This window comes from Telmatherina bonti (genome assembly GCF_933228915.1).
Source record: "Telmatherina bonti genome assembly, chromosome: 22".
Taxonomy (NCBI): Eukaryota; Metazoa; Chordata; class Actinopteri; order Atheriniformes; family Telmatherinidae; genus Telmatherina; species Telmatherina bonti.
In genome coordinates this window covers 24341719-24369107 of record NC_136631.1, presented here as the reverse complement: position 1 = coordinate 24369107, position 27389 = coordinate 24341719, and the positions used below count along the sequence as shown (strand labels likewise).

The 27389-nt window shown below is 38.1% G+C and overlaps 1 protein-coding gene across 1 annotated transcript in view; it reads right to left on the bottom strand.

Moving 5' to 3' along the window:
- slc25a21 (solute carrier family 25 member 21) overlaps positions 1 to 27389 on the bottom strand; it is a 92698-nt gene that overhangs the window by 6123 nt on the left and 59186 nt on the right. The window contains exons 4-6 of the mRNA XM_079262494.1: positions 13342 to 13425; positions 4073 to 4139; positions 3187 to 3246 (exon numbers count right to left, since the gene is read on the bottom strand). Coding sequence (XP_079118620.1) covers positions 3187 to 3246; positions 4073 to 4139; positions 13342 to 13425 — 211 coding nt within the window. The remainder of the gene's footprint in view (positions 1 to 3186; positions 3247 to 4072; positions 4140 to 13341; positions 13426 to 27389) is intronic.

Genomic DNA, 27389 nt, shown 5'->3' with positions numbered 1-27389 from the left:
GCAGCTATTCATGCAGATGTCTTACATTTGATTATAGGTGGAATTCGTATCACCTCATGTATTTGCACTGCGGCTGCATATTGCTGTATGTACATTTGTGTGTTTGCACATGTGCGTGCATGCATGCTCCGAGAGAGGCGTAATGGGAACATGTCGAGAACGTGTCTATAACTCATTACTCTTCCTCTGTCTTTATCCTGCTGTCAAAGCCCCAGGACCCATCCTCTCAGACATGCCTCACGATGTTTACACAGCCAGGCAGCCACGTTTTAATTCCTTATTTGTATTATTACTGTGTGTGTCCCCATTAATCAGAGTGAAGGCATTCAGCTGTGCCACACGGAATAGGAAAGAGAGCGAGAGAAAGACGCCGAGAGAGAGAGATTGAGATTGAGAGCAAATCTATAATTCAGTTTCATTAATGTTCTAATGAGATTACAGTACTTGATACACACAGGCCTCTTGAGGGATATGGAATTGTAAGGCCTCAAAAAGAGGAAGGGCAGAAAGAAGACAAGTAGGAGGTGTAGGAAGAGGGGGAAGAGAGCATGATGGATGGCGTAGGTAAACATTTCTCCACCAATGGCTGCAAAAACAAGTCAAGGATATTCGTTTGGCTGAGGCTGCTTTGACACCGACTCGCAGGTAAGCCATCCATCATGGCTGACACTTAGCTGCCACCTGAATAGGTGGTGTGAGGTGACCACACCCCAGCAGTGCAAATCTTTCCAGCTTACAACTGACTGAATATAACAGAGAACTGATTACTCAAAAGTATCAACAACAACTTCTTCATTCATGGGCTGTGATGTAACTAGTCTCCAAAATTAACAACCACCATGCAAACATGCTGAGTAGCGCGTTAATGTCATGCTCTGATTTATTTGGCTCTACCTCAGGATGCAAATAACACAACAAGTACTTTTAGTGTTTCATTTCTGCTTTAATATGTGTGTTCATATGTTCATTGGCGCGAATCCCGCCTTTTCATTGTGTTATTGGTATAAACACGGGATTAAAAAACACAGACAACACAGAACGGATTTACTCTACTAGTCAAAGCTCTGGACACACTTTCCCATTAGAGTCAATGGAAAAGTGTGCCCAAACTTTTGACTGGTACTGTATGTATCAAAAACTGAAGCGTTTTGGAACTGCGACAAATTCTTGACATGTTAGTTACTGTCTGAATGCAGCTACCATGGGGTAACGACACCAGATTAATACTTAAATAGCACTTTGTCAGAGACAGATGGATGGGTTCATGGCATGTCAGAAATGTCTCTGAACTGCTTCCCACTCTGATATCTGACATGGCTTGAGTCTTTATTTAGAAACATACACTCAGTGGCCAATTTCCTTACATATGCCCATTTATATGCTATTACAAATAGCTAATCAGATGGCAGTGGAGTATTGTTAGTGATCATGTCTATCCTTTGACCACAGTGCAGCCTCTTCGGATGTGTATTTCCAGCAAAATACTGCACCGTGTCACAAAGCTCAGATCATCTACAACTGGTTTCTTGAACATAAAATTGAGTCTATTATACTCCAATGACCGTCATAATCACTACATCTCAATCACCTTTGGGATGTGGTGGATGGGAGGTTCTCATCATGAATGTGCAGTTGACAAAATCCATTGCAATTGTGTGATGTCATCATGGAGCAAAGTCTCCGAGAAGTGTTTCTGACACTTTGATGAATATATGCAATGAAAAACTAAGGCAGGTCTGATGGTAAAGGGGGTCCAACCCTGTATTAGCAAGCTGTACCTAATAATGTGGCTGGTAAGTGTAAGCTTGGATTAATTGTTAACATTTGGTGAAAAACTGGGGTTTTACTTAACGCAGTGACATTTTTCCACCTCATCACCCGCTTTTTGTCTTGTCTGTTTTTCAGCATCTTCATGCTAAACTACTGTGCAGATTTTTGTGATTTTTTTCTTAGAATAAATCTTGTTTTAACTTCAATTCCAATAAATTTTGGGAGCGACTTGGAAGGAATTGTGGACACAGGAATTTTTAAAAGGATTCTTCACAATGTTGCTGAAAATAAGCTGCTTGGTGTCGGTCTGTGCCGTCTGCTGAAATGCCCAGCTTTAACTCTATACTTGAAATTCATAGTTATTCCATTTCCAAAACTCCAACGCACTTTAACAAAGATCTAAAAGAATTAAAGCAAGTGGCCTGACAACACCACCCGACTACACTTTTCCACATCTGTATTTGTAGCTTTTGTCAATTCACTGTTAATTCTGACATAAAATATTTTCCAGTAAAATTACAAAAACAAAAAAAAACTTCCACTTGTAAAAAAAAAAAAAAAAAAAAAAAAGACTTGTAAAACTGTTGGTTCCACTAGATTAAGATTGAGTGGTGTCTTATAGCCTTCTGGAAAACTTTTTTTTAATGGTTGTTCTGTTTAGGTGCATATATATTTTAATGGTTCAAACAGACAAACACACTTCTGATGATCAGCTAATGCTTCAACTCACACTCAACAACAAAAGAACTTTGTACAACTAATTTCTGAGATGAATTAAAAACATAATTTTGAGGTGTAACTTAACTTTGAATTACACTAAAACACACATCACAGAAATGACTGAAGAAAATATGGAGTGCCTTTCATCGTGTTTCACAGGTTGTCGCTTACTTTTAGTACATATGAATGGCACTGCTAACATTTCAGTCTCTGATACTCATAAAGGATTTCACATATTTTCACATCATTTATGCTTAAAACATCTTTTTATCCTGTCCAATCTAAGAAGGTTTTGTGCTCGAGAACAAAAGCAGTGTTGATATTTAACTATGGTAAACCTGTTAAAGTATCCTCACAAAACAGTGACAATGGATCGATATACAAAGGTCACAATAAGCAAGTGGGTAGCCATATAGAGAATGAAAAAGGCACAATGAGTAATATTGCAATTTCCACGTGTAAATGCACTCATATTCCTGTCACAAAAAATCAGCTAAAAAAAAAACAACTGAATGTGAACAGAAACATTTACATTTATGTGAATTCAGTTTGCTAGTAAAAAATATCTTTGGTATCTGTCTTTGTTTGTCTCCCTTTGCTGGTGAGTAGTTCAGTGTAACATCCTTTCTGGTTTTCTGTATGTGTGTTTTTCAGGCGTATTCCATGTATTCAGGTGTTTCTGTGTGTGTAGCTCACCAGACCAGGAGACAAAGGGGTCAAATTCAGCAACTTCTTGTACTGCTCAAAGGTGAAAAACTGGAAAGGAAAGATCAAGATGAATGAACTGTCAGAAAGTCACAAAGCTTCACGGACACCTCTGCACAACTACACACGCACATACACATCCAGACACACACTAAGACATGCATCTGCCTTAAAAGTACCTACAAGTGAGGCGGAAAAAACACAAAACTGTGTACTAAAATTGCGCACGAACATTTTACTTTGAATTTTGTTTGTCAGTCTTGTTAGAATTTCTAATTCAGTCTTGCAAGCAGATGGTTCCACTGATTTGTTTATCTGAGCTAAATGCCAGCAGAGGCTGTTTCATTTGAGCTTTAATTTGCTTTAATTCTTTGCTCCAGAAATTTCTCGCCATCAGCATGCTTTGTTCGCTGTGTGAGCGATTACCCCATCTTCTCAGTGTGAGTGCTTATTTTTAAAGTTCACTTTGTCTCCAGCATCTCATTACAGAGCTGTTCAATGCCAAGCATTCCCCCACCCCCCCACCTTTCCACCCATCCTCATCTCTTACATCCACCACATGTCACCAGGAAGTGGGTGATACTAAGCCTTCTTGTGAATATCAAAAGATCATGCTTATAGGATGGCTTGCTTTAAATGCTTGTAAGTCAATATTTGGTTGGCCAGGAGAGCAAACAGGAGTGGCTGAGGAGGCAGACATGGTGGAAGGCGTTGTGTGTTTAATCAACATGTGCGTAGCATGTCTGAGCAACTGCAGTTTGAGTGTTTTCATATGGCAGTGGAGCAGTTCACAATGAAACCATATCCTTAGCATTGCATGACACCTCAAGAGGCTTTTGCACTTTTTACAAACAGGCGGGCACATCCTTTACCCTACCTTGACTGCTCTCTTTGGGGTCTCTGCCAGAATTGGAGGAAGGATTCCTTTGTAGAAGCCAAAGATCCTGTAGAGACAGGAAACACCACAGCACTGTTTATGATGTTTTGAGTTAATCACTGGATAATGATCATATGTGAATGGCATATAAAGTCAGTACACATAAGAATCTAATAGATCTGCACTTCAAAACCATGGACATCAGGTCTGCATTTATTTTACTTTTAGATTAACGATGTGAGGTAATCCTGTGTAGTGCGCTTCGTTAGATTAATGCAAATCTACACTAGACACACTCACTCTGCTCACTGATTTTCTCTCGGTAAAGAAATGAATAAAATCCAATGAACTCCAGGGGTCATTTCACAGCAAAAAAATAAAAAGGTTCAGGATGTCTGTGAGAGTTTTAAGCTGATTTGCTTTAAAGCTTTTAAGCACTGGTTGTGACTTCATTGATTAAAATGGGATGTCATTTGTGTCTCATACAATTCAGACACTTAACACATCAATTACTTAAGTATCCCTTTAAATAACTAGATATAGCTGATAGGTAGATGATTTGCATGTGAAGAGCTTCTTTAACTGAGGGAAAATGTAGAACTGCACTTCCATAATGTCAGATGACTTGCAGGAAGATAAAGGTCAAAACTGTTGCAGCACAAGCTGCATTCTGACATTTACACACTATAATTGGTATTAATTCCAAACTGCAGGGTCTTACATTTTCCAAGCTGATATTTCTTTACCTCAAGTGATTAGCAAAGTTCAAGCCTGGATTAATGTCGCTACTGTAAGCATCACTGTATTTAAGCAAAAAAAAACCCCAAAACTTCAATTTGATATATTTAACTTCATAGACAATATTTACATTCTGTATTTGGACTTCAGTGTACGGATAAATTAATCTGCTGGATTCATTGTGATCACAAGTACTTTATTTGTTAATGATTTCATGGCAAAATTGAGAATTTGTGTAAACAGAACCGATGTTTGCTTATAGAAAAGCATTTCTAGAAAACACTGCATAAGATCTGAAAGGCAACTCATAAGATGTAAATAAGTGAAGATGCTTTCCACTCAGTGTAGAGAGTCTGTTTAAAACAGTGTCCATGTAAGAGATTTCTGATGTCACTGGGTCTCTAAATTTTAAGAATTATATGACAAAAGTATATATTGAGACCTTTAGATATCAAAGCAAACTTTCAATTTTAGAAACAGCTTTAAATCCAAGAGTTTGTCTGTGCTTAAAGCTTTTTTTTCTTAAATTTAGCAATGTAATAAAGAAACCTGATAAAAACAACTTCAACACAGCGCTTCCTCCAGTTACGGGGAATACCCATCCAAACACAGAGGCAACTGGAAAAAAGTGTTAAAAAAATAAAGACTGAAGAATGGCACAAGTTCAAATCTGTCTAAGTCAGCTCTTGCAATTTACAGCACAAGATATTGTTAAAACAATGTTTCCAGCTAAAGTCGTCATCATCTAGGTTATTCTTATGATGTTTCTACTTCTGTTCTTCTGGTTTGAGCCACAGATGACAGAATTACTTGCAAAGACTAAAATCAAGCTAGCAACACAGAAACAGAAAGTATGAAGCTTCTGTTTGGCAACATTACCAACAAGATATATTTTCATACCACAAACCCAAGAAAACATCTTATACAGGTATATGATGAGGAAATGATTTAAAAGCGCTCTTCAGAATATGATATACTGGACGTTTCAAACGAGGGTAACTGTATAATTTAGTCATACTGGTAATTTTCCTTTGCCAGCCATGATTTAAAGTATACTTGGAGCCAGGAAAAATAATACAATTGTACAGTGAGTTATATATGCTGAGATGTGTGTCTGAACACAAGACAGACGATGTTTGGAAAGGAATCAATTTTTTTTAATGGATTTATAAATTAAATGGGTTGGACTGTTTTTTTTTATTTTTTATATATATATATATTCACTCACTATGAACACACTAATAAGCTTCATTTTCAACAGTTCAGAAGTCTTCCATATATTGCCTATTGATTTATTTGTAAATATGATTTGTTTACTCTTTATCGGTTTTGGGAAACATATTAATAAAACTTTTATGGTCATTTACTCTTCATTACACAAACTCCCGAGGAGTTAGTAACATGTATGAGGGAGATAGAAGTATGCTTTGTTTTGCAAAGAGAGCACAAAGGCTGTTTCGTATACACTTAGAAGTGCACACACATGCATTTCCCACAGCCTGCGATTTAGTGAAAACATGGGGAGAATAGTTCATTTGTTTGAACTTGTAAGGTTTACAAGTTGACCATGTCAGACAAGTTGTTAATCAAAGAAAATTATACAGGCACTGAATAGATTTCAATATTTTCTATGTAAACATCACAACTAAACTTTCTCGTACAAGTTGGATTTAGTCATTTGGTTGTCGAAATGGCTCATGCCTCAGCCCAGATAAACCACAACTTTTAATCCATATCAACTACTGTCATCCCTAGCTTTGTGTTGCAGTAAACAGTCACTATCAACAGTTCAATACTTCTGCGCTACTCTCATTCCTAAATGTTGTTTTAAAGGGACTGTCCTTAAGAGAAACAAGCTAAACAGGTCCATGTCTTTAAACAGCTGTACTTCAGACACAAGAAATGAATCTGACACAAGCAGTACATTACAAGTACTTTAATAGTAGTTATACCATAAGAAATATTTCTGACAACAATGTATGTAAACATATCTGTTTATTTAAAAGCATATATTAAAGTAAATTGAGACTAAAAAGCAGATGGTCCTAATTGTTGTATAAAAGTTGACAAAGTTGTTGCTATGGATTTTTTTCTTTTTTTTTTTAAAACAGGTACTGCGTTCCCAAAAGCTTTTCCCAAATTAGAAAACTTTTTTTTTTGTTTTTTTTAAATGGGAATTTTTCTCCAAACCATGTATATTTTACACAAAGAAAAGGGTGTGCTAAACATTCAGTGCAGTACTATTTGCTCTGAGAACCCGTGCATCCTTTATTAGTTTTTATTTAACACAATATCTCCCAACACTGCTTCTGGTGAAGCCACAAGCTGGATGATAAGCTATCAAAACAACAACAAAAAAAAATAAAGAAAAAACCCTGATTTTACACAAAGCATGTCAACACAGCAGCAACACAGTCACAGTTTACACACCCTGTTAGCATTGCTGGCTTTCATGTCTATTTTACTGTAAATGAGACAATAATAATTTTGTGCTTTAATGAAGAGAACGTAAAACTGGTGACTGACACCCTAAAGCAGTAAAATTTATGTTTTCATTGCTTGCAGTCCGTTTAAATTAGCAACTCAATGTATTTCTAAGGATTTAGCTTTCATTACAAATTACAGAAATCTCAGTCATCAACACTTGAAAGCTTGAATATTATTTCATAGCTCTCCTCCCTCTGCGCTCTGCATCAGCTCCAACTACTGCAGAAACCTCGTAAGCTCTCTGACTTGACAATGAAAGATTTTATAAAACAATTTTAGGCTCATACTTTTTTTTTTTTTACCTTTAAAGAAGCCCTAGAAGAAAAGGATTCTTTTCAGCCAAAGTCTGTTTCCTGTACTACACTTTCAAAAGCTATCAGAAAACCATTTACAAGCCAGTGGCACATGTTGACATGTTCTGCTACTATATTGAAGGTGGGCAGTCAGTGTTATGCAGAAAAAAATGGTAAAAACGGAAAATTATCCTTCAGAAGAAGTCTATTTCACTGTGGAAAGTTTTTCAATATATCCAGAAATGAACTATTAAATTGTTGGTTTGCTTTCTTTTCTATCCAAATAATTAAAAAAAAAAAAAGAAACTTGACTTTGACAATAAATTTAATAGTAATTTTCATAAGAATGCAGCATTTACCTTTACATGGAATATAAACAGGGAGCATTTAGGAAAGCACATATTGTCCGCAGACAGAAAGAACAAGGTGGTGTGACTGACTATATCCTGTGAAAAGCAGGATGAGCTCTGTTTTGACAACACTCTACAAGTCACCAAAGATGATCTTAGTTGATTGGCAGCAAGTGTAAACATTTTTACTGCTGGCAAATATTTCCACTTAAACTTCCACACAATCCACAGAAGACAGTTGAGCTTCCATAAACAGCAGTGAATTGCAACTAATTATTCAAACACTTGTCTCAGGTGACCCGGAACAACAGGTATTAAAGCCTTAAAGATGAAACTCATTTGTAATTTTACCTCTGTGTGCCAACACAGTGGATTTAAAATAGATAATCCAAAAACACATTAAAGTATAAAGTTGCAGCTTTAACTAAAGGAGTTGAACAGTATTTTTGCATAAAAGTGTGGGAATTCTTACAAAACACATTTAAACATTCATAAGTTTAAGTCAGATAATATGTTCCAAACATGTTGGCGCTAGAAATGCAGGCTGACAAACAAACTCAGTCAAATAAGCACATTTCTGTCATGTAGCTGCTACTTGAAGGGTATTCTTAAAATCATCCCCTACAGTAAGAGGTGTAGGCTACTCTTCATCGTGTTGGTGTTGTTTTTGGGCCTTTAGTTTTGCCAAAGCACAGAAAAGATAAAAGTCTCCATGCAACCTGCTTTCTGGCCAGGGTGAACTAGAAAAATTTGGAAAATGAACAGCTGAGATCTTGAGGAAAACCTAACAATATGTTCATAGCAAATGCTGCAGATATTTGTGCACTTGCATGCCACCGCTCCAAAACATCACCAGGACACAACACATGTATGGAAAAAGCAGCTTTATGTTTAAAATAATAAAAAATAGTTCTATGTCACTGCTTTCTGTGCTTATCATTCATACTTATTTGTTGTTTATTGCTTTTCTTTCTGTGTCCTGTCAGCATATATCTGTCATATAGTATCAGCTGATTAAGGTGCATTCATACCATGCAATTTAGGAGCTCCCTGAGGGTTATGGGGATGAGGTCACTCTCTGGTGGACAATGTGGCTTTAAGTAAAAATTTCATCCAGCATTTGGCTGCAGACATAAAGGTTGTTGTGATTCCGGGTGACCATCTATGTCATCACTATTGTACGTGATTCAGAAAATGTAAGTAATGATGAATTCATTAAATTACAACTATGAGACAGTATTTTGTCATTCCATAGAAAACCAAAGATTATGTAACTTCTAATAAATTTATAATAGCATGATAAAATCTGAAGTGTCTTGAGTGATTTCAATTTATCACACTGTAAAAAGATCAAACTTATAACTTTATACTCATATCATATGGCTATATTCTTGTCAGTCAGCTACTATAAGTAAGTCCTACTGAGATCAAATATGCCCATTGTCTGGAAATTTTGTATAAATTGTTAATACAGTTTTGTTTAAACAAATCACAGACTGCATATCAATTAAATTAAGAAACTATGTTTTACAGTCTGCCACTAAATGGAAAATTTGCCAAGCTACCAACCAGTAGGCAATGTCAATGATGAATAAAGTCGTTGGCTTTTGAATGATGGTTGCTAGCTTAGAGATGCTAATACCAAGGAGAGCAAATAAGACAGAGATCTACAACACAAAGGTGCTAGTAGTTGTCAGCTTCTCCATGATAATGCCAATGATAACAATGTCCAAGATAATCAATTCAGTCAATGATTCATAATAACTTTATATTATGTATACATAAGGAAAAAATGTCAATGAGCTCCAAAACAGATGTATGTTTATGTATTACCCATAATTGTCACGTGTAAGATAGATGTAGCCTGAGGGTCTGAAAAGTGAAGCCACTACGAAAGTGCATGGCAACCCAACATTCTACATGTCAGCAGCAGGTGACTTGTCGTTGGAAAAATGAGTCAGCCTTTTCATGAGATAAACATGCAACTGATTTGTTATCAGAAAAAAAAACCCCATCTTAACAATGGCAAGCCTGAAGCGCGTAATTTTTAATACAGCATGTTATGTTTGTGAAGCTCTACTTATGGATAGCTTGGATAGATTTTATAGTTCAAAGTTAGATGCATTTTTTTATTTAAGCTCGCGAGCCAAAATCTGCCTCAAAGACCTCAATGGACCTTTAGAAACGATTAAAACAAAGTGAATAAAGTTATAGTATATGATGTAATATTAATTAATTATAATTAATATTTGAGGCAGAAATTAATTTTAGTTGATGAAAAAAAAAACACTTTCTTGCTGATTTATCATCTAACACTGTACGTTAGGTAGTGTTTGCAAGGGGATATCAAGTCATAATGATGCTCAAGCAAGGGATTATGACTGAGGAAAGATTCTCAGTAGAGGCCAAAAATGAATCTTGTGTATTGTTTTTGTAAACAAGTTATTTCAGTCAGACGGAAGGTCCTTCCCTTAGCTCTCTCTGTCAATGCAAATGGTGGCCACAGATTTCCCGGGTGTGGTCAGTCTGGGGAGCCACTGGGTGATGAAGGAGGAGAGAAAATTTGTTACAGAACAAATATGGCCTCCAGTGAGTGGCCATCATTTGAATCCTAATTTGATTGCCAATGTAAAATACACACCAAGTCCCTTTTTGTCTTCCCTAAACAAATGGGCTCCTGACACAGAGCGGGGGATATGGGGGGAGTAAATGGATGTGTGCCTGCGAGTAGGTTTCTGTTTGTTTGAACTAGTGTGTATAATTTGGCTTTCATTTTCATAAACCTTTCCTTTTTTAACAGCCTCCATCCATCTGGGGAAGCATGCGTCAGTGACAGAACTAGATCAGACAAGAATCACCAGTTAAATCAGCCAATAATACAGGCAATAGAAATCAAAGTAGTAGAGCATTTTTTTAAAATTTGAAAAGGAAAAAAACAAATTAGCTTTATAGTACTACTTTGAGGGCATTCAAGGGAAATATGAGCCACCCTGTGGAACATTTCATCATGTAAACAATGGCTATGCGTCATTGCAAATATTTTCACTGTCCCAATCACCGCTGTCACCTTGACATTGTCACTAACAAGGGCAATTCAGCAGAATAACAAAGGCAAGATTCACAGAAAAAAGGCACAAATAAAATATTTCTCACATTTCTATATCATATGGCGTTTGTTAATCTAAATTAATCATTTCTTTATCAAGCATCCTTCCCTGCCATGCCAGCATGAAGCTGTGGCACATGTTTTCGGCAGAATTTTGATGACTGTAGTGCAGGTGAATTTGTCTGAAAGTGAAAATATCTCCTCACCAGCAGCCCCAGAGAGCTGCTTCATACAAACGACGGCTGCTTCCCTGTAACAGCACATGTAATCGGGAGGACACGCTTATCTACACATTTCTGCTTTTTCGTGGATGTATACATTTTTTGCATGGGTGGTCCCAGCTGGAGTCAAACCCACATCCTCCAGTCCTTAAATATTAGTTCCAGTCATTAGTCCTCGATCTACAGTATTTGCAACCTTCTCTTGTAATGCATGGGCCCTCGACGCTTTTGTGGTTGGGTTTTGAGGTCCCAACCCAGTGGCTGGGCACCACATCGGTACAGAGTGCTTGAGAAAAGGGTCTTTTTGTTTGACTCCAGACGGAAACACTTAATACATGCTCGTGCTGCTGCACCCGCGTGGAACAGAAAAAAAAGTGGGGTCTGTAAGGCAATATGCAATCAAGTGTTGGTTAGCGTAGTTCACGCTGTCACACAGTCGTTAGCACAGCTATGTGATTTCATGGTATATTTTAAAATTTTTTTTACAGATTACTTAATTTCTCAGGCATGAGAACTAAAAACATGTAAATACTTAAGATTTAGTTATTTTGTCCACTCTCTCCCAATTTCTCCAGGTTAACCACAGCTCAAGTTGAAAGCTCAGGTTTCCTCCCTCATCGCCTCAAAGAGAGACTGAGGCCTGGTGTTAGCTGAGTGCTGCCATAAGCTGGCTGGAAATGTTTATTTTTAATAATAATTCTACAACAGTGAGGCCTAACACTATTTATATAAATTATAACTAAGTGGTTTGGCCTGGAGGTATTCCACAATGTGCTACTGAGGAGTGATTATAGACTCAGCAAAAATATACTGTAAATGATAATTGGCTGGCAAGAAAGTGGATCTTCTGTCATTGGGGACTTTGACATGTAACAGTGTTTTGTTAAATGAGCTCACAGTTAACTGGCTCTCCAAGTTTATGTTGATGGTACAAACATATTTGTCAAACATTTCATTGTGCAAAGTTCTCTGGAAATTTATTTGGGCAAACATACGCAAATGACACGCCCAACAATCCTGTAAGCACCAAGTGTTGAGTTTTTCACAGACTGTGTGTTTGTGATGAAGATGGCATGGCTACTGCAACAGGATACCTGTGTCTGATGATTTCAAGCTAAGTGAGGATTTCCAATTAACTGAGGATTTCCAACTGTCACTAAACGCCCACTGTGCGCTTGCTCACACCTCACAGCAGATCAACTTTATATCCGTAGTAAAGCTGTCAGCTCGCTGTAAACTGAGCAAGTGGCAACCACTTTCTCCTACACCTGCACTGTCTCAGTAGCTTGTCAAAAAGCAAGCTGAGAATAAGGAGGGGGCACTACAGGATGACTGTCTTTAGTCAGTTTGCTACTCTCCAGTTTGAGCTGTGTTGTATAAGAAGATTTGCAAAGTGAGTTTACTGCATGATCATGTAGGTTGACAGATACAGCAGCTCCTTTAAAACAAAAAGACTTGTAATACCTTAAACCAATCCTGGTCCTTGAGGGCCAAAATCCTGCACTTTTAGAAGTTTTCTTAATGCAACACAGCAGTTTCCTACAAGTCTGAATCTGAGTCTGGAGTGTTAAAACAGGGAAACTTCTAAAACCCGCAGAACACCAACACTCGAACACCAGGATTGAGGATTGCTGCCTTAAGCTCTGTAGCAACAAACTAATTAAAATGACCATGTTTGCCAGAAATATTGTTACCTTTTAAACGTTGCTGTTGTGACAGCAACATAGCACGAGAAAGGAGAAGTTTAACTTCAGTTTATTTTTTTTTTAGATGTGCAAAAGACTCTTCTATTCTGAAATTGCACTTATGTTTTGGACACAGATTCTCTAGATTTCGAACATTACTGCAAATTAATTAATCTTTCAAGTCACTGAGTTTGTAAAGAAAGAAGTCCTTTTCAGTAAAAAAGAAATATTTTAAATATTCATGACTTTTTATGGGTAATTAAAATCACATAACAGTCAAATCCTGAAAGTCTTCCTAAACCAGTAAAACTTCAGTGGTGCTTTTCAGAAACTGCATAATTTACTTTTTTTTTGTGTCTTGTTGGGAAAAGTGGCTGTGTGCGTCTTACCCTTCATTGCGGAAAATTGTCCGGAAGCAATCCCCCAGGCTCTTGTAGCTTGTGGGATCAGTAGTTCCCCTCTGGATTTGGAACCTGCAATGACAAATGTATTAATGAGAACTTTTTGATCAGCCCCTTTTTACCCTTTTCTTGGTTACTACCATGCATATGTTTTTGTTTTTTCAAAGAACACTGACATGTGCGTAATATATACTCTGAACAAATTTGATGTTATTAATGAGCTCATTTCCTTCTTTATTTTCTTCCTTGCTCCCTTTCATCTCCTTTTTCCCCTCCTCTGCAAAGATGAGAGGCTCCTAACACAAGGTCCCCCTCAGCACAGGGGAGAACTCAAACATTTATTTAACCCAACCGATCCAATTAGCCACCCAACACCACAGGACCGGGCCTTGTGCAGCAAGCTTCTCAACAACTAACATGCCAGTAAGCCAATGGTAACAGCTCTTCTGTTACGTGTAAATTTTTAATGTGATGGGGCTAGTCGAGGGAGTTTTTGTTGTATGGCAAACATGCAGGTACCTACCTAATAAAGGCTGGTGAGATGTGTGTAAATCTTTTACATGAGAGACAAGTTAATGCCTTACAGGGATATAGACTTTTAGGTATAAATATGATAGGAAATCATTGTGTGGCTTGATCTTGTAATCTCAGTTAATCACAAAAAAAAAGAATAAAAAAAAAAAAAGACTAAAAGAAGCAAAACAAGAGCAGTTAGATGATTAATTTTGGAACTGATAAGCTAAATTATATAAAATACCTCAGAATTTAGATCATTTTTCTGCAAACAAAAACAGACAACAGCTAGTCTGAAGGAATGAAAACACAAAAGTGTAAGAGGTAATGGACAAGAGAAAGATTCTCCTCTCATATGGCTTCAACTGCCAGGTCACAAGGTCAGCAGTAAGTCGTCCATGCGGTTGCCTGATGGGACCATAAAGAGCCCCCAGGTTTCAGTGGAGGGGGACTTTAGTGGGGTGAGCGGCCTTTCATATCGCTAATAGATTAACATCTTAGAGGGGTGTCCCTCAAATCCTATTTGGTGGATTCCCAAATAGCTTGTAACTTGTTCCTAAATACCAGTTAAAACAGCATAATAAATAGATGTCTGACACCATATTAAAGAGAAGAAGAAAAGAAGGACTCAAGGTTGAAGTGGATGGTGGAAGAAGGGGTATATGAGGGAGGGTGAAGACCTAGAAGATTTAAGACTACTGGGGCTTGTAAACAAATTCAAATCTGGCTTAATTAAAATCATACGATGGTGAGGTCAAGGATGGAAGGCACCCTGTTCCCAATCTCCCCATGGCTCCTTTGCTATCCCTGCTTCGACCCGAACCGGCCCTGAGAAAGTGGGGTTGGCAGGGCCATAGTCCGGTTCCAGCCCCCTGACTCCACTAGTGACCCTGGGGTCAACTCATTTCCTCATGGCCCTCTTCTACCCTGCCATAAAAGCCAAGGACCAAACAGAAAGGCCCAGGGAGTAAGAGATAATGGGGAGAACTAGAAGAACTTGTGGCAGCAGGGGAACTGTCAGGCCCCTGGCTAGGAAGCTGCTAACGTTGCTTTTCACAGCAACAAACAGTGGAAAATAAGACTCAAAGCTTCAGTTAATTCAGACTGAATGTCCTCTTTGTGGGATTTATACACACAAAAAGTTTTAGTTTCGGTTAATAAGACCTCAGCGAGTAAGAAAATACACTCGTTGGACGACGAGGAAAAAGAGCTATCCTCTGTATGGCTCTGGCAGATTCACTTGGCCTTGGACTCTGCCAGGCAGATCATAAAACTCCACAGACAGAGGACTCAAAGAAAGCCCCAGGGCTTCTTTAAAATGCAAAGCTTGAAGCATCTTCCACAATAATCAGTGAAAGCAAATGGAGATAGAGTACCCTTAGAAGTGATGAGATCTGTGAGTTCATAAAGGCTCACCCCGCTCTTCCACTTTTCCTCCTCACCCACATCCTACCCTCCCAGTATTTGAGCTTTACAGGCCCAGAGCTGCACAGGTGAGGGTGAAGGCGAGGGCAGGTTGGTCCTTCTGTGAACAAGACAAGCACTCTGGGGTAAATAATTCTAAAGACCCTGTCCATCTGACCTTCAATGCCTATAAAAATACAAGTGCCAGGCATCACAAAGAAGTCAAAAAAGGTAAATTAGGGCAGAGTGGCAGGCATGAGCCCCAGTCTTTGTATTTTATGGACAGCAGTGGTGTGTTTGAGGGCCTTCTGTGGCCAGGTCTGGTCCCAGACTCTGGCAGTAATGGGCTCGAACCAGTGACCGACAAGATGGGCTGTCACCCCAGAAAAGCTGAGATGTTGAGGTGAAGCTCATTAATGATCTTATTTTATTTATTTTTTTAATGGCTATGGAAAGGGTTAGGGTGGTTGTTAGATTGATCAAAAGGCAGAGACTTGATGGGCTAACTTTTTAAAGGGCAGGTCATGCTTTTTAGGAGAACTCTTAAAAATATTGCCTATTAAAATAAGAGTATTCCCTCAGCGACATTTACAGGAAGGCTATTTTGACAACTTGCTATACGTAAAGTTTAGGGTCTTCGAGAAATGAAATCATAATTATTGCTATGCAAATAGACAAATACATTTTTAAAACTACATGTGTGAAGAACTGATATAATAGTTCAGCTTAATTGATTAATTTAAGTCTATAATGTCCAAAATTGTGCATAACTTTCATGTATGAATGTATGTTTACACGTGTTAGTGTTTATTTGAACAGAATACTACACCGAAGCCTTTTTCTCCTCCCTCCTTCCCTCTTGGAATGCCAAAAAAATTGACAATAACAGAGATATTATTGTAGAAAAAGAGGCACTGAATCACTGGGGAGGGAATGAAAGTAGAGCAATATCTCATGTTAGATCTGAAGCACATAAGACAATCCAGAAGGAAACATAAAAGGGAAATCTATCTTTTACAACCAGACAGTTAATTTTAATGAGCAGGATCATAAAGATGGTAAAAGTCCATTGCATTGGTACATGAGGTTAAGACCACTTTTCCGGCCTAAATGATCCAACATGGCAAAAATCCACCAATCGTGACTGTAGCTTTTTGGTCTTGCTTTAGGGTAAAGAATGTAACCAAAAAATCTGGGTTCACTGGCAGCTTGTTTTTAATAGCTCACTGTTGTAGACCGCAGTACTGCTAGATTTTCACTACAAGTGAATTGTTTGTAATAAAACCTATATAAAACAATGGGTGACATTTGGTCTTAATATCCACTGACCTTCACCTTGTCCAGTACCATGAAAAAAAAATGACCAAGATGGCAAATACAAAATTAATTTAATGCACAACAAAAGTATTTTATTAAACATTTGTTTAAGTATGACAAGAGAATGCCAATAAAATGAAACCTCTGGAGTTAGGTATAGGGAAAAATGTCAAAGGGAAGAAGATGCAAGATGGGAGCAGAGGGGAAGTGATAAACCTTTGGTGCTTGTGACACGGCAGGCTGTCAGAGCTTGGTATGGACCAAGCCAGGTTGGATTTCACACACACCTAGCTGATGTGGTAAAGCCGAGGCAATGGAGCACACATCAGGGTGTGAATAAAGAAGAAAAAGTTACTCTAGCCATTAAAGGAGCTGTGAAAACTTTCCGTCTTTCTGGACTCCTTCTCACGGCGATAAAACTGGTTTCTTCAATTCTCTATACGGTGATGTTGGGACCAGTTTGCTGGTCCAGATGTCTGCTCATATACTATGACCTCTGTGACCTGCGATCGGGCAGTGTTACTGGAGAAGAGCAGGAAAAGAGCTGCATAAAACAGCACGAGAAAAGACTGGGCAGAGCCAATTCGTTACAGAGACTCAGATGTTTTGAGCATTAGAGACTGACTGACTGGCGCATCAATATATATGTTAAAATGGACTTTAGCAAATTTACAAAGCCATAAATGCAGATGTGGGTCAAATAGGTGGAAAAAACGAGCTGTCTCACCAACATTTCCAGTAAGTGGTTACATAACAGATTTCTAGCGTTATTAATCTTGAGTGCTTTAGCCTCTGGCAAATAATGTTGGCTTAAATGATGGTGAAAATATTCAACAATTCATTTCAATTAGGACATGATAGCCAAAGTTAAAACAATAACATCTAATTCTGACGTTCTGCTTTAGTGCTTTGAGGAATTTTCTCGTATTTTCCCCTGGCAGCTACAAAAGACTATTTCCCAAATTCCAAAACAAACAACCAAACAAACAAATAAACTAAACTTAAACAAACAAAAGAACATAAACATACAAATCAATGCATAAACATAACAGAGAAACACAAACGCTCATGACAGATGATCCCTGGATGAGGTATAGGTGATGTGACCTGGTCAGATGCTGATGCAGGGCATGGATAGTCGTTGCCACTTTGATGTGAGGAAATGCTGCAGGACTTTGGAGACTCCCTTGACAGCAGGCTACCACTGGCTATAACACAGTTCGCTCCAGACAGAAGACAACTACCCTGCATGCTTCTAGAGAGAAACCTGAGAGCCACTATTACAACACTGCAGTGACCTTCTCTCAGGTCTGGTTTAGCACTCTGTTCAAGGTGCCAATAAGCCTCACACTAAAAACAAGCGACTAGAGGTCTTTATTATTGTTAGAAACTGACATGATGTATATATTCTACTTTTATGGAACATTTGTAATTTGGTGGTTTGAGTGTTTGGTGGTGACCACTGTGACCAGCACATGAAATAATGGTATGCAACGATTATTCAGCAACTCAGAATCCATGATCCAGCCAGACATGAAAAGGTGTCTGAATGAACAATTTCCACTTCTGGTTTATTCTTTGTCAATTTTCAGTCGATTTTTAATCAAACATTTTCTCTTTATTTCAAATCAAAATAAAACAAAATTCAAATGCAGTTAAGGCAAATTTTATTTAAACCTGTTCAGATCCTACATTAAGGATCCAGTTATTTTAAATAGGTGATGATAAATAGCTCTTCATGTCACGCATGGGTGACATGAAGAGCTAGAAGGGAAATCAACAACTCAGTCCCATAACAAAATATGTATTAACTATCTTGGTCTATAAGACAAATTATATAAGTTGCACAATACAGTTTGTTGAATTGTGACAGTGCTGTAGTATTATCTTGTTTTGAATTTTCTCATATCATGTGACTGTCATCCTTTTTTCCTTGAACACAGGAAAACCCACATGGTCTTTCCACAGTCCAGTCTAGCCACATTTTACATTATAAAAATATCTTTGGCTAAGTTATTTTAGTTTTCAGTTAGAAATGTTTATTTTGTGTTGCTGCGTCATATACCCATTCATCCATGCAGCAATGCCTTTTAGAACCATATCCAGCTCCTCAAAGTCCAGTCTGCAATACCAGTTTAGTGTCAGTCAGATCATGTGACGCAGGACACATGGATTAAAGTAAGGTATATGTTTACCACCAGATCAATTATAAAGAGAAAAAAATCAAATGTGGGGAAAAAAAAACGGGTAACCCAGGAAAAACAAAAGGAAAAATGGGAATGAGCGAAGGCATCTTAAAAAGCTAGAAACCAGGTGTATTAGCACTTCAAACACAAAACACAGAACAGAAAGAAAAATGCCACGAGGGGTTAGTTGCAGTGTAAAAAAGCTGAAAATAATCTGGCAGGTAATAAAAGTTACTTTAATATGGAGGTATGTAAACAGTAAGCTAGACAATTTCTTGTTTCTATTTGTTTATATTTAATTAAAATTACATTCTGTTTAATTTGATTGATATCTGGTACATCTTATAGTTAAAAGTGTTGCTTTGTCATCCACTAGCATGACATTTATTATCAGCTTTCCTGACGCCAACTCTTTTACCTATTAAATTTAGAAAATTATATAATAATTATAATAGTTATAATTTCCTTCATAATTGCAAGTAAATAATTTTATATTTATATAACAAAACAAAAAAAGCATCTGTGAAGCAGTATTTGGAAAAATTTGCACTTTAAACGATAAATGGTAAAGCAACAAAGATAATGCTTGTTCAATTTGTACATCTTTGTCTGCTATTTTGCATAATCAGCTTCAGCAGACTCCACTCCTTCACAGGAATCATTAACTCAATAAAAAGTCTTCATGTCCAAACAGCATGTTCATATACCAACCACAGTAATGTACAGCCCCTAAAAAGAAACAATTCATAAGGGCCTTTATATTGGGGAGATCATTATTCTCTGGTCTTTCCATTAACATGCTTATAAAAAGGCAGGGTGGACGGCTAGATGGCGCACTAGATGCAATTCCTTCAATAAATCTCCTAAAAATCTGCATGAATTCTATGTTCTGGACAAATGTGTAAAATGGATTTTCACTGAGGAATTATGTTAAATTAATATATTTGGTTTTGAGTCTCAATCAAAAACAACTTGGTTAGGGGTATAAAACAATGGTCAGGCAAAAAGTACATTATACATTACATTAAAGTACTTAAACAGTCCCCTTCATGGGTTCAGTTTTGTTGTTTGATTACATTTAAACTTAACATGTTAGGATTAAACTTTGTTACATCCTGGTGTTATTTGGGTACAAACATCATTGTTCATGGTTTAAAACAAAATGACCTTGTTAGAGTTAAGGACAAAAAAAAAAAAAAGACTAAAATCTAACTACGAAATTCATGTTGTCCTGTGTTATACCCATAGACTGTATATAGAGAGATGGACGGAGTCTCCGTGACGTCACCCGTAGGTTTCTTAAGAGCTGAACTGAAGCTTGGTGGGCAGTTCCTACCGTCGCCATGTTGGCAGCGTCATGCGTCTCGCCCAGAAAATACAAATATGGGCAAAGAGGTGGAGCTGAGAGGGGAGCCGTGAGCGTCATGGTGGATGATTGACATCGAGCGAACTCTGAGCTTTCTGTAGCTAAAAGCTAACCGAGCTAACCCCAAAATAACGGGAGCTATCCAGCTAATGGAGGTAAGCAGGCTAAAGCTAAGTCACGTTGTTAACCGGTTAAAACCGCGGTTGTTCTACGTTCTTCTTACTTGAAGCCAAAATGGTACCTGTCAATCAAAAGGACACGCCCCTAAATTTGCCAAACTTTGAGATTACTTTAAAACAGGCAAGTTCGAAAAAAAAAAAAAATCCCAGTTGTCATGAAGGTAAACCTGACCTATAAACTGAAAATGGATTTTTGAACCAGGCTGTAAACATGTTTATTTCTGCCGTGAAGTTGGTCTTTTTAACATGGGAGTCTATGGGGATTTGCTCTGTTTTGCAGTCAGCCCCTAGCGGATGAAGGGGGAACTGCAGTTTTATGCACTTCCGCATAGGCTTAACTTTCAACTGCCGGAGTTTGCCGCTTGGTTATACCACGTCACCACTGCACATTAAACTGGGTGAGGCTGTGAACACAAAGAGTGCTTCTTTCTCTTTATGCTACTAATATTATTATTGTACACACTGTTTTTGGTCCATTTTTTATTCTGATGTTTTAATGTCTCTTTTTTACTTTGTGTTGAGCTGCAACAGTGAAATCTTCCCTCCATGAATCAATAGAGGATCTTTTCTTATCTTAATGGTGCCATGTTTGTGTGGAAAATATACTCGTGGAATGAGCAGTCGAGTTGGGTTGCACCCATAAAAACTTACAAAGAAGTGAGTCAGACAGATATTCACCTCTGCTAATAATTCTACAAATACATTCAGGTGCCTGATTAGTGGTACTTTATTGCATGGGCTGTCAGTTAGAATCACTGGGTCAAAATGTGGAGAAGACACACTGCTGATAGCTGCACTGATACTGTAACAGCTTTTGACGGAGGCAGTATAAAGGGATGGGGCAGCATTTCCCTTGGTGAAAAAACAAGCAAGCAGTCTCACTGTAGAAAGACATTAACATGAGCCCAGCATGAGGAGGTGTTGTGGCTCTGTATGATTCTTTCATATGCTACTGAGGCGTCTGTTAACTGAATAAGCTTAAACTGCCAGGACTTTCTTCAGACTTTATCTAATCTAATAAACACTACCACAAGAATAGCAGAATAAATTGTTCGGCATTGACAGTGAATATTACTAAAGTTTTTGATAGTTGCAACTTTCGTACTTAATTCTGGCGTTCAACCCACAAATGCATTTACTTTAACTGTGACATAATTTCAAAGGGAAATAAAGAGCCTTTCCACAGATTTTTATTTTTTTTTAATATTCTTGTCTAGTTCTTTTAACAATTTGACCCCATTCGTGCACAATCCATGTACAAAGATGTGGGAATCGGAATCAAGATAAAAGCCACTACCACCTTAGTTAATATATTGCACTTACATGATGTTACAAAGTGGAAACAAAGACTACACTAAAAGATGCAACATTATGAAGAAAATATTTAGTAAAAACAAAATGCGGGAGTAATGTAATTCGACTTTTGGAAAACAAACAAGATGTTGATAACTGAAAATAAACACAAGATTGTATATAATGTTGGCCACTGCCTAATATTTTTGGTGGGGATGGTAGGTGAATGGTACATCTAAATCCATTTTAAGAATTGTATAAGAATTATAAGAACTGTATAACTTAAAACTAATTTCTACTTAAACCCTCTCCTGTTTCTGTTTTCCCTGCCAGATGCTCAGCAGAGCCTCTCATATTGATCCCCAGTGTTCAGTCTCATTTCCAGATACCTATCTTTTAACCCCATCTTGTTCCCTGGATTTATCTCGGCTTGCGTTGCCCTTGTCGGATCCTTCTTGCCCCGTGTCTTGCTTGGACTTGGACCCCTGCTCTGAAAGACCACGGATTCTTGCCTTGTCCAACTGGATAAGTAGCCGATCTCTGTATCCAGTTATGACCCATGATTCCAACAGCCTTTCAGGAGCCAACCGCCACTTCCTGCTGGACCGGACCCTGTCTTTTCCCCGAACATCCGTCATTTAAATAAACCTTACTTTGTGTGTGTGGCTGAATTTCCAGGTCCTGAAAGGTCCCTCATTACAATCCCATGTTCAACTGTAATAAATCTCTTATAAAGTTCAAACAAATTGTAATGATCATATACAGGTGTCTTCACCTCTGCTCCCACCCTGGTACAGGAATATACATTTACAAGAATATATCATTTTCTTCTTGGAACCTCTCGAAAAAAAAAAAAAAAAAAAAAAAAAAAAGTTTTTGCTTCATGCAAAGTTTGTAGCAGGTTTCATGATGAAAAAAGCGTGATGGCAAACAGTAACTGCAGCAGAGATTTTGCACACTGCTGCACAGTCTGGCATGAAGTCTTAAGCTGTCTGAACAACACTTTGGTCAAAAATCATCCAAATCACATTAAAGGGAAACAAGACTGAGCACAGGATGAATATTTAGCACTTTTTTATTGTCATGATTTAAAGAACAGATGCATTTTACTGAGTTGGGGCTCGTGCCATTAGAAATAGCCAGATAACATCAATGCCACTGTATTATTCTCAAGTATGGTTATCATTTGTAAGCAACAGGATTGATTTTTTTCTACCAGTTAGAAAGTGTCTTCAGGTTGGAAACTGAAGGATGGAAGAAGATGAAAGATGCAAACATGCATGTGTGACTTTTGAGATGGGCCAGCAGGGGGGCAGCGCTGTGGTTGCAGCACAGTCAGGGTCTAGTGAAATCAAATGCTCCTAGTCTGTAATTAGTGTACAAGAATGTACTGGAATGTGAACCCCTCCAATGATAATAATTAGATGTTCTCCATAATAACACTGACATACACATCTGCTGTTTATGTATACTTCTATCCATAACTAAAATGTCTGTTTCCGTAGTTGTCTATATGTGACTGTTGGTTACATGTCCGAAATTTGTAACCGCATTTAAAGCAATAGTTTGACTTCTTAAAGTTTTGTTTTGTATTTGTCTTTATTACTTAACTAACAAAGATTGGTGAAAGCAATAGGAATTACACAGTATCCATGCTGATGGTGGAAATTTGACATCTGTGCTTTCTAGGGGTGCAACAGTATGCCAAAATCATGGTTCAGTACTTACCTTGGTTTTAAGGTCACGGTTCTGTCCTTTTCAGTACATTAAGGCAGTGGTTCTCAAACATTTTAAGCAGCAACCCCAAGATAACATATGCTGGTGTTTGCAACCTCCACCACAATGCAACAAAAGTTTGATTATTGTGTGATATATCAAATGGGCCATCTTGCAGCCATCCTCTTAATGCAGGATTGGAAACAGTCAGAACATCCATAAACCAGGAGACGAGAGTGGGTTTTGGTGGATTTGGCGACAAGGCAGTCTCATGCCCAAAATCAGCTTCTCTTGCATAGATGAATGCAAATTCAGATTTTTAATACTTGCTAACCTGTATCGAAATTTAGGCATAAATATAACAGATTTATCGCTACACTAATGGATTAGTTTTTCTAGCCCTGGAAAAACCCCAAATGTAACTGATAAATGTAGGCTATTTATATTTCTTTACAATTATCTGGTAACCCCCTGAAATAATCTTGGAACCTGTAGAACTACTGCATAAAAGGAAATGAATGTAAAAAATAAAACTGCTTTACTTTGGTGTGTTTAAGAGAAAAATAAAGAAAATTTATTAAAACTTTCACACACAATAATTTAATCCACAAAACAATATTTTCTTTTAATCATAAAACGTTATCTTTGATAGCATACATGCAATTATAGTAACATATGATTAGTTGCAAGACCATAAAGCGTTTGGATCCTAAAACAATTGTTTGAAAGAGGACACATTTTAGGATAGCTTGTATTAAAAAATGTAAACCCTTTAATCATTTTTTGTTTTATTTACTTTTTAAAAACATAAAAAAGAAAGTACTTTTTATGGCTCTTTAAAATACTACCAATCCTGTAGGGGGAAAAAAGGCATTCATGCTTTCCATCATTACTTGGGGGTTCGAGTTCATCCAAAACAGTTGCGGAAACACGCTGCCATCTACATAAGAAGGGTACAGGGGTTTTGAGGGAATGGATCTCAAATCTAGAGGCTGGGCCACACTCAATGTTATTGGTTACGGTGGAAGCATGCGCAAGGCAGTACTGTTCCATATGGAAATTGCCATTTGGGAGCATTTGGTAAAAAATCTGAATATGGATGCATCTACCCTTACATATCTAGTGCTCTCAGTTTAACATCTGCAGTTTGCCATCTTCTATGGTGAGGTTTTTATACTATACTGCAGTTAAACTGTTTTGAGCTTGTTAATCTTATAGGAAAAAAAGAATATATGTTTATCCAAAGCGAAAACCTCCACTGGATAAAAGTGAGGCCAATACAGAAGTCCCAAAAACTGCAGTTCAACTCTCATCCGCTTGGGGCTCCAAAACTAAGCAAATTCCCATGCAGTCCCATGTTTAAAACAACAACCTCCCAGCATAAATAAACATATTTATAGCCTGGTTAAAAAAACATATTAGGTTTAAAAGGTCAGGTTTACCTTCACATACAAAAATGTTTAAATCACGCACATCCTCAATAGGATGACATTAGGTGCTGGATTCAAATACAAGTAGGGACAAAAAGAAAAATGTTGATCCGCACACTAGAGGCAACTCCCAATATGTTTATTAACACAACAAAAAAGTGACGTTTCAGACCACCGCCCTTCTTCAGACAGTTTGAGGAAGGGTCATGGCCTAAAATGTCCCTTTTTTATGTTAATAAACATATTGGGAGTTACCTCTAGTGTGCGGACCAACATTTTTTTTTTGTTAAGTTTACCTTCAGGACAACTGTGGGGAGAGTGATTTTTTAAATTTTTTTTTATTTTTATAACTTGTCCGTTTAGTGGTAATTTAATTTCATAATTTGGCATAATTGGAGCATGGGCTTTGGATTGACAGGTATCCGGTATTTCGCTCCAAGAAGGCAGAATGTGTGACACAACAGCGGCTTTTAGCCAGCTAACAGCGTGACTTAGCTTTAACTCACTACCTTTGTTAGCGGGTTAGCTCCCATTAGCTCTGGGTTTACTCAGTTAGCTCTTAGGCAAGTACGACTCAATCACCCACCCACATGCTCAGAGCCTCCACTCAGCTCTACCTCTTTGCCCATTTTTGTATTTGTGCGACAGCACATGTGACGCTGCCAAGATGGCAACAGTGAGAACCACTCAATGAACTATGGGTGATGTCATGGAGGCTCTGTCCATCTTTTATATACAGTCTATGGTTTATACATCACTTACTATAGGTGTGAAGATGAATAATGCTGGACATAATTTCTCTTAATTTAAAATGTAATTGTGTAATTGTCATTGTGAGTTTGCAATCACACTTGTTAGATACAAACAAAACTGAAATAGAAGCATAAAAACACTGACATAATATCCATTTTTATCCATAGTGTAAACTACACTATAGTGAGACTCAGTTCGGCTCCTGAGGCGAATACTTGATTACTAGCAAGGTTCGGTTTTACTGAAGCAACACACTGACTGAGCTCAGTTTTTCCAGCCAAGCGCATTACACGAGTTTGTCTCAACACTGTGAGCAAAGTCTTGCCCTGAAGTCTCAAATTGCCAGAGGGGATTAGTAGCCAGTTTGACTACCGCTGACCTGCCTGCTCCTTTACAAGGAAAGATCAGGCTGTTCCTGCTTTGTGCCCCGCTGTTTGAAGGGTGTGTTAGGGATTCCTCTTTAAGTGCACATGGGTTCACCAAACAGTTGGGGGCAAACAGGAGGATGTAGGAGGGGGTGAAGCCTTTTTGCCCATCTTTAGTGCTGTCACACATTCCCCAAAAAACGGCTGTACGTCATCGGATGAAGCCCTAATCAAAGATCACTTTCAAGCTCCCCAAGAGTCACACACTTGCATGCTGTAACCAAATAGAGATAGTGTTGCCATCAACTCTGCTGTGAGCTGTGAGCAAGGGCCAATGACAGGTTTTTCCAATCAGCCTTGAATCTCACTGCTGGCAGGCTTAGTGGTCAGCAAAGACAGCCATCTCATACAACACAATTTACAGAAATGCATGATTCAATGTAGCTTTCTAACAAACTCTTGCACAACTCGGTTTGAAGCAAAACATTACATAATCACTCGAACAACAAGTTCAGAAGAAAATATTGCAGGTTAAACAATGCATTCTGAGAAATATTTATGAGGCAGTTATGTCATTACTATATTGTAAACCAAGGCCTGAATCAACAACGGGCTAACAGATAGTTGCCTAAATACTGAAACCACAGACCAACACTAAAACAAAAGTTGAAGAGAAGTTGAAACTGGAGGAAGTTTGGAAAAGGGAATTAAAAAGTAAAGGGCAATGGACAAGTTTGGGTGCAGCAGGTGAAGAGAGGCAGGAAGTGGCTTAAGAATTACAGCAAGAAATGCACTTCCAGGGCTCATGACTGCACACATCAAGTCCATGGAAACTGCAAGATGTTCACTGGGATACAAGAGCTTGCATAAGGAGGCGCCAACTTGAGTAAGGTGTGGTTTCCTTCTTAGGGAGGAAGAGAAAGGGCTGATGTTTGAGCATGCATGTTTAAAAAGGTGGAGCTCCATGTAACAGGATCTGAACATGAAGGGAAATGCAAGCTCATTGCAGCTCTCTAATGAGAAGTGGAACCTGATCAGAATCAGATGGGATGCCCCGAGCACACAGCCCCCTGCAGAAAGTGCCGCCCGACACCCTTTGTTACCTCCAAGTGAGCTGAGACCAACCCATGAACCATGTAACTAGGTGGTTTCCAGGTTAATGAAAAGCGTAACTCCGGTCTCACTGTCTTCTGCTAAAATGATGTCTTCCCTCCCTCCAAACACAAAACCAACCCCCGGCCCAATATTCACCCAAACATTCCCAATCCTACCGATGAGGGTCAGGGGTAATTAACTGTTTACTTAAATTTCTGGTTGATAATTACAGTGACTTGCAATGACAGCAATATTTCAATCACTGGTTCCAATTTTATGATTTGGATTATATCTATTTAAGCACAAAGCAACAAAAGTTGTCAGATTTAAAGATGTGCAATACTTTTCCTAAATCAGTATGCAAATAAAAATTTGATAGCAAGAACTCCATATATGGAGCCATACATACATACATACAT